General features: G+C 39.4%; 1 protein-coding gene across 6 annotated transcripts in view; it reads left to right on the forward strand.

The window, feature by feature from the left end:
* Positions 1-5,962, forward strand: part of LOC126188877 (CAP-Gly domain-containing linker protein 1) — a 550,749-nt gene extending 544,787 nt beyond the window's left edge. For all 6 annotated transcript variants that reach the window (XM_049930545.1, XM_049930553.1, XM_049930563.1 and 3 more), the window contains 2 exons: positions 5,124-5,308; positions 5,685-5,962. In XM_049930545.1, coding sequence (XP_049786502.1) covers positions 5,124-5,308; positions 5,685-5,731 — 232 coding nt within the window. In that variant the 3' untranslated portion in view covers positions 5,732-5,962. The remainder of the gene's footprint in view (positions 1-5,123; positions 5,309-5,684) is intronic.
* Positions 5,963-8,132: the final 2,170 nt, after the last annotated feature.

The raw sequence follows: 8,132 nt of genomic DNA on the forward strand, positions 1-8,132 counted from the left end.
TCCATGACACTCTCTCATGGGTGAATTCTAGAATGGGTCGCATGAGTGTTTTGTATGCAGGCACCTGTGTAGATTTACTACATTTCTCTAGTACTCGACCAGTGAACTGCAGTCTATGTATGGTTGACCCAATGTGATTGTCTCATTCTACGTCCCTACAAATTGTTACTCCCTTGTGTTTGTATGTGTTTAAACAGTAGCTCTTATCATCATAGTCATAGAACTAGTACGTTTCTTAATTTTGTAACGTGCAAAATTTTATATATCTGAAAACTTAAAACGAGTTTCAATCTTCGCACCACTTTCAAATCTTTTCCAGCTTTGACTGAATATTTGTGCAGTGCTTACAATATTACGAGAAGGAAAGTTGCTACTCACCATATAGCATCTGCAGAGATGCTGAGTTGCAGACAGACACAAGAAAAAGACTCTCACAATTGTGTTCTCAGTTGCCCGAGACTCCAGTCGTGTGTGTGTGTGTGTGACTCAGTATCTCCACTATATTGTGAGTAGCAACTTTTCTTCTCATAATGTTGTTACATTTCATCCTGGATTTTCCATTGTGCAATGCTTATGTATAGATAATTGCACCATCAGCAAAAAGTCTTAGGTACTATTAATATTGTTAGCAGGATCATTGTATATAACATAAACAGCTAGGGTCCTGACACACTTCCCTGGACAACACCTGAATTCACTTCTACATCTGTCAATGACTCTCCATCCAAGATAACATGCTGTTTCCTTTCCATCAAGAAATCCTCAGTATAGTCACAAATATTGCTCAATACACAATGGGATCATACTTTTGATAATGGGTGTATGTGTGTTACTGAATCAGATGCCTTTTGAAAGTCAAGAAACACTATCTGTGTGACTCTCTTGATGCATGGCTTTCAGGATGCTTTAGTGAGAGGACTGTGAACTGGATTTCACATGATTGTTGCTTCTGGAATTCATGCTGGCTGACATGGAGGAATTCATTCTGTTCAAGATACCTCATTACATTTGAGCTCAGAATACGTTCTAAAATTCTACAGCAAATGGATGTCACAGATATTGGATAGTAGTTTTGTGATTCACTTCTGGTGCCCCTTTTGTACATGGTTTTGAGCTCTGTCACCTTCCAACAGTGGGTAGAGTTTTTTGTTTGACGGATATGGATGTACTATGGGTAAAAGAGGGGCTAACTCAGCAGCAGATTTGGTATACAATTTGACAGGGATTCCATAAGACTCTAGGGTTGTATCTCAATACCGCTGATGCTAATATCTAATTCACTCATCTTGGCAGTACTACAAGAATTAAATTGAGGACATACTCCTGGGTTTTCCTTCATAAAAGGTATATTTGAAAATGGAGTTAAGCATTTCTGATTTTGCTTTGCTACCCTCAGTTTGAGTCTTGTATCATCCATGAGTATCTGAATACTTGACTTTGGGGGTCACTTAAAAAGCCTTTACAAGTGACCAGAATTTCTTCAGGCTTTGTGTGAGATCTCTTGATAATATCCTGCTGTGGTAGTCATTGAAGGTTTCTCACATTGCCCTCTTGACAGCCAAATGCATTTCACGTAGCATCCCTCTACATATAGCCTTATACTTTGTTTTACACCATCTCGCCAGCCTCAAAGAGATCAGGTCTGCTTGTTGTCATTAAATCCTGTATACACTCAAAATCAGTAGACATCATGCACATGTATAGAAAAAAAATGATGACAATTTCAGAAAAATTGACTGGTTTATTCAAGAGAAAGAGCTTCACCAATTGAGCAAACCAGTAACACTCTGGTTCACCTTTGTCGCTTATGCCATCAGTTATTTGACTTGGCATTGATTGATAGAGTTGTTGGATGTCCTGCTGAGGGATATTTTGCCAAATTCTGATTAATAGTGTGCATTGGTGGCTGAAGACTTCCAGCATAAGAAGTGACCCTCATTTTGCCAATGGCCTTGTCAAAGAGGGCGGAGGAGTGGACAGAGGTTCAGGGCACTCTCTTGTCCTTGGGATGGGAAATTGCCCCTAAAGATGGAAGAATCAGCAATGATCAATGGCATGAGGGTGCAGAACACAATGGAAATCATTACATTAAAGACACATGACGTGTCTCCACATAGCCCCTCATTCAGATCTCTGGGAGGGAACTGCCAAGGGGGAGGTGACAAGGAGAAAAGATAGTGTTCTACAAGTTGGGGCATGAAATGTCAGCAGCTTGAGGGTGGTAGGAAAGCTAAAAAATCTGAAAATGGAAATGCAAAGGCTCAATCTAGATTTAGCAGGGGTCAGTGCAGGTAAACGGAAAGAAGACAAGGATTTCTGGTTAGATGAGTATAGGGTAACATCAGCAGCAGCAGAAACTGGTATAACAGGAGTGGGATTCATAATGAATAAGAAGGTAGGGCAGAGAGTGTGTTACTGTGAACAGTTTAGCGATAAGAGTTGTTCTTACCAGAATCAACAGTGAACCAACATCGACAGTGATAGTTCAGGCATACATGCTGATGTCACGAGCTGAAGATGAAGAGAAAGTATATGAGAATATTGAATGGATAATACAGTAAGTAAAAGGAGATGAAAATCTAATAGTCATTGGGGACTGGAATACAGTCGTAGGGGAAGGGATAGAAGAAAAGGTTACAGGACAATATGGGCTTGGGACAAGTAATGAGAGAGGAGAAAGACTAATTGAGTTATGTAATAAATTTTAGCTAATAATAGTGAATACTCTGACCAAAAATCACAGGAGGAGGAGGTATACTTGGAAAAGGCCAGATGATTTGGGAAGATTTAAGTTACATAACATCATGGTCAGACAGATATTCCGAATGCAGATACTGGATTGTAAGGTATACCCAGGAGCAGATATAGACTCACATCACAATGTACTTGTGATGTAGAATAGGCTGTAGTTTAGGAAACTAGTCAAGAAGAATCAACACCCAAGGAAGTGGGATACTGAAGTACTAAGGAATGGCTAGATATGCTTGAAGTTCTCTAAGGCTATAGATAAGAAATAGCTCAGTAGGCAGTACAGCTCAAGAAGAATGGACACCTTAAAAAAAGGGGTATCACAGAAACTGGAAAGAGAAACATAGGTACAAAGAAGGTAACTGCGAAGAAACCATGAGTAACAGAAGAAATACTTAGTAGATCGATGAATGAAGGAAGCACAAAAATGTTCAGGGAAATTCAGGAGTGCAGAAATACAGGTCGCTAAAGTATGAAATAAGTAGGAAATTCAGGGAAGCTAAGATGAAATGGCTACATGACAAATGTGAAGAAATCGAAAAATAAATGATTGTTGGAAGGACTGACTCAGCATATAGGAACGACAAAATAACCTTCGGTGAAATTAAAAGAAAGGGTGGTAATATTAAGAATGCAATGAGAATTCCACTATTAAATACAGAGCTGAGAGCAGATAGGTGGAAAGAGTACATTGAAGGGCTCTAAGAGGGAAAAGATTTGTCTGATGAAACAAGAGTAGATTTAGAAGAGATACGGGGTCCAGTATTAGAATCAGAATTTAAGAGAGCCTTGGAGTACTTAAGATCAAATAAGGCAGAAGGGATAGGTAACATTCCCTGAGAATTTCTAAAATCAGTTTGGGGGAGGGGAGTGACAACAAAATGACTATTCACATTGGTGTGTAAAATGTATGAGTCTGGCGACATACCATCTGATTTTCAGAAAAATATCACCCACACAATTCCAAAGACTGCGAGAGCTGACAAGTGCGAAAATTATTGCACAATCAGCTTAGCAGCTCATGCATCAAAGTTACAAGACTAATATACAGCAATCCTGACATTGTGTTTGATAATGGAAGCAAGAGTAAAGAAAAATCAAGACAAGTTCATAGGATTTGTTGACCTGGAAAAAGCATTCAACAATGTATAATTGTGCTTGATGTTCAAAATTAGGGGTGGGCTGTAGGGAGAGATGGGTAATATACAATATGCACAAGAGCCAAGAGGGAATAATTAGAGTGGACAACCAAGAATGAAGTGCTCAGATTAAAAAGGGTGTAAGACAGGACAGTAGTCTTTTGCCCCTACTGTTAAATCTGTACTTCAAAGAAGCAATGAAGGAAATAAAAGAAAGGTTCAGGAGTGGTGAATGGATATCAATGATGCGATTCACTGACGATATTGCTATCCTGAGTGAAAGTGAAGAAGAATTACAGGATGTGCTGAATGGAATAAACAGTCTAATGATTGCAGAATATGAATTGCGAGTAAATTGAAGAAAGACAAAAGTAATGAGAAATAGTAGAAATGAGAACAGTGAGAAACTTAACATCAGAATTGATGGTTACAAAGTATATGAAGTTAAGGAATTCTACTACCTAGGCACCAAAATAACTCATTACGGATGGTGCAAGGAAGACATCAAAAGCAGACTAGCACAGTCAAAAAGGGCATTCCTGGCCAAGAGGAGTCTACTAATCTCAAACGTATATCTTAATTTGAGGAAGAAATTTCTGAGAATGTATGTTTGGAGAACATCATTCTATGGTAAAATTTCCAGTTACTTCAGGAATGAGTCTGATGGTCAATAATTATAATTATAAATCAAAGGTTTTTATTTGGATCTTGCACAGATACTTCAAGGTCTCTTATAGCTATCGTTATTTGTGCTTGGTGGAGAATCATTTACTTAAAAATAAGTTCACTCTGCAGCAGAGGGAGCAACAATTTGATACTTCCTGGCAGATTAAAATTATGTGCCAGGCCAGGCCTCAGATCTGTGGCCTTGGCTTTTTGCAGGAAAGTGCAGTATTTTCCTTTCTGTTTTATTAATAGTATTTAATGTAAGAGCAACGCAAAATCTCACCTTGACTTATGGTCTGTTGAGACTGCCATTTCTCATTTTAAAAGACATTTCGTATTGACTGAAGCCTTCTGAGCAAGTTATAAATATAATAAGTGAAAAGAGAAGCACTACGCATTAACTAAAGACCATTGCAGTTGAGAGTAGAGCTGCACAATATCCATTGCATGTACCTTAACTTCATAATGTGGCAAACTCAATTTTTAACTTTGTGAAAGCAGTTCTGTCATTTATTTCTGAATCGGTACATTATTATTTTCACTCTAAAACTTACCTTATTTATTTTTCAGGAATGGTATAACACCAAGAGCAATTCCACCACGATTGTACTGTGATATCTGTGAGGAATTTGATAAGCATGACACTGAAGACTGCCCTAGGCAAGCATCAGATTCACCACCTCCCAGTGTGAAGCAATCGCCACGTATTCCCAAGGCCAATAAAACTGATCGACCGTACTGTGAAATATGTGAAGGTAATTTATTTGGTGGAGTTGTTTGGTAAAACTCTCTTATATCATTGTCTTAATTTGCTTTCAGTATTGGTGTGATAAATACACTTAATACAGATTTATTTTCTTATATTTTTATTTTTTAATCTACAGTCTTTTTTACAGGTTAAATAATCACCCACTATAAAATTATAACATAATTTAGGTTTTTACATTAAGGGCATCACATGTGCTATTACATCTCTTTTCATAATTACTGACTGATTTCACCTTTTATCTTGTTAAATTGTGAGCATTTATGTACTTAATATAGAAAATTGATTTCGTTTTTGCAGCAAATATCAGTGTAATACAACTAATATTTTTTCTAAAATTGATTATATGGGTATTTATTTTTCAGTATTTGGCCATGACACTGCTGACTGTGATGATGGTGAAACATTTTAATGAAGATTACAGCAAAAAGTGGTGCATAAGTCTTTTTACTGGCATGAGTTTCAGGAAATGAATTTCCTGTGTACTGCTAAGGCTGGCTGTGTGATTATTGTATTTTTTATATTGTAAATATGTAAGTGAATTTTATGTAAGTACTATTGTATGATGTATTTATAGTACTGTAAAAACAAACCCTGTGACATGTTATTTTTTTATGAGAAATAAAATTCTGTTTTCAACAAATGTTTTGAGTTTTGAAACTGGATTTGTGGTCAAAATATTAGTATAACAACATGAACTTCAGTTTTAGTTATGCAAGCAGTCAGTAGAAAAATGTGACAGAACTTTCCGTATCTCCACTAGTGTTATAGGTAACTACTCGTACACTCAGTTTGAGATTTGTCCATCCTTGTCCACTTTAATTCAATATATTTTTTGTTTGCTTTGTTTTGCACCTATAATTGTTTTCTTCTAAATTTTGTTGTGTTTTAAGTGATAAACACATTGGCTGTTGTATCTACTGTTGTGACTCGCCAATATTTCAAAGTGCCGCCGCACAGTTGCGCGCGTCCTCTACATGCGACGCTGTCTACCAGCCATGCAGCAGCCACGCCACCTAAGTGGCCAGCGAGGCAGCAGCCGCTAGACTTGGACTCAGCACTGATTTGACTGTTCCAGTGTGCACATGTCTTACTTGTTTATTTGATCTGTGACTTACATGTATTGTGGCATCCTAGAAATATATTTGTTCAACTTGACGTTATAACAATCAGCGATGAGGTAGTGAATTTTTCTTTTTCATCATTGACCCACAGATTTCCATGGCTACTTTAGAGCAACTATTGCAAGGTCTCATTGAACAGCAAATGCTTCTCACATCAGCGATTCGTGATTTCGTCGCGGCATCAAATGCGTCTTTTGTCGTTGTCTGTTCGTCCTTTTCCTCCTTACGACGAGATGGCGGAAGACTGGTCAGATCACGAAAAACGTCTTCAACAGCACTTCTTGGCATTTCATGTTGCGGACGAACAAACATGTAAGTCCCTGTTCCTTTCATGGATTTCACCTCAAATGTATCGGTTGTTGTCGCAATTGGCTCCCTTGAAAGATCCTGCGTCTTTGTCCTTTGCTGAAATGTGCTCAGTTCTGTCCTCTCATGTTGCCTTTTATCATTGTCAAAAACAACCAAATCAATCCTATCACGCTTGGGCTGCTGAACTTCATGGCCTCAGTAGAAAGTGTCAATTTGTTACTGAAGTTCACAAAGAATCCTACGCCGATTCCTTGGTACGGGATGCTATTATCCGATCGGCGCCCGACAAAGAAGTTGGGCAGCATGCCCTTCAGTTGGCGAATCCGACTCTCAATGAGGTCCTGTCCATCGTGCAGTCTTTTGAAATTTCTCGCGCTGCTGGAGTGCAAATAGAGGCGTGGGGTGACGTCGGGGAAATACAACCTCTGTGTGCTGTTGCCGCAGCGTGCGGCGTGTCCCCACCGGCCGACGTGGTCGCAGTATGCTACCAAGCGCAGCCTCAGCGTAACCATCAACAAACCTCTAAGACACTGCAGCAAAACACACGGCAACTTTCTTCATGTCCGCTGTGTTTTACAAAACATTCACGAGAAGATTGTTCCCAACGTTGGGCCGTGTGTCACAAATGCTAAAAGAGGGGTCATGTGTCCTCCGTTTGCAAATCAGACCGCATACCTGATGTTCATGAATGTGACGCTTGATTCTGATTCTGTGTTGTCTGTCAATGGTACTTCCTCCCTTTCAGGGAAGTTACACCTCATTGTCCAAATACTTGGTCGGGATGTTCGCATGCAGGTGGATACTGGTTCTGCTGCCACTATCATCAGTTCTCAGATGTATCTTCAGTTGGGTTCTCCACTCCTATCACCTGTCACTAGGCAATTACGGACGTACAATAAACAGAAGACTTCTCTCTGGGGACAATTTGATGCTGAGGTATCTTACAAATCCATCATTCGCACTGTTCCCATATTTGTGGTCGACCATAGTAACGCGGAGAATCTTTTTGGTTTCCATGCCTTTCATGTTTTTGGGTTCTCCATCGATGACTCTGTCAATATCATCTCTGATGCTATTCCTTATGCTCAATTGGATTCCTTGTCGACGACATTTTCGTCCCTTTTTTCTCCTGGGTTAGGCTGTGCAAACAACTTTGAAGCTCATATCACGCTCAAACCCACTGCTCGGCCTAAGTTTTTTTGGGCTCGGCCCATTCCTGTGGCTCTTCGTGATCTGCTAAAACGGGAGCTGGATCGTCTCACTGCATCAGGAGTCTTGCTTCCTGTCACTTCCAGTGAGTGGTCCTCTCCCGTCATTGTCGTTGCTAGGCCCAATGGTGATATTCATCTCTGTGGTGATTTCAAATCCACTGTAAATGCT

The sequence above is a fragment of the Schistocerca cancellata genome, chromosome 1 (assembly GCF_023864275.1).
Source record: "Schistocerca cancellata isolate TAMUIC-IGC-003103 chromosome 1, iqSchCanc2.1, whole genome shotgun sequence".
NCBI lineage: Eukaryota > Metazoa > Arthropoda > Insecta > Orthoptera > Acrididae > Schistocerca > Schistocerca cancellata.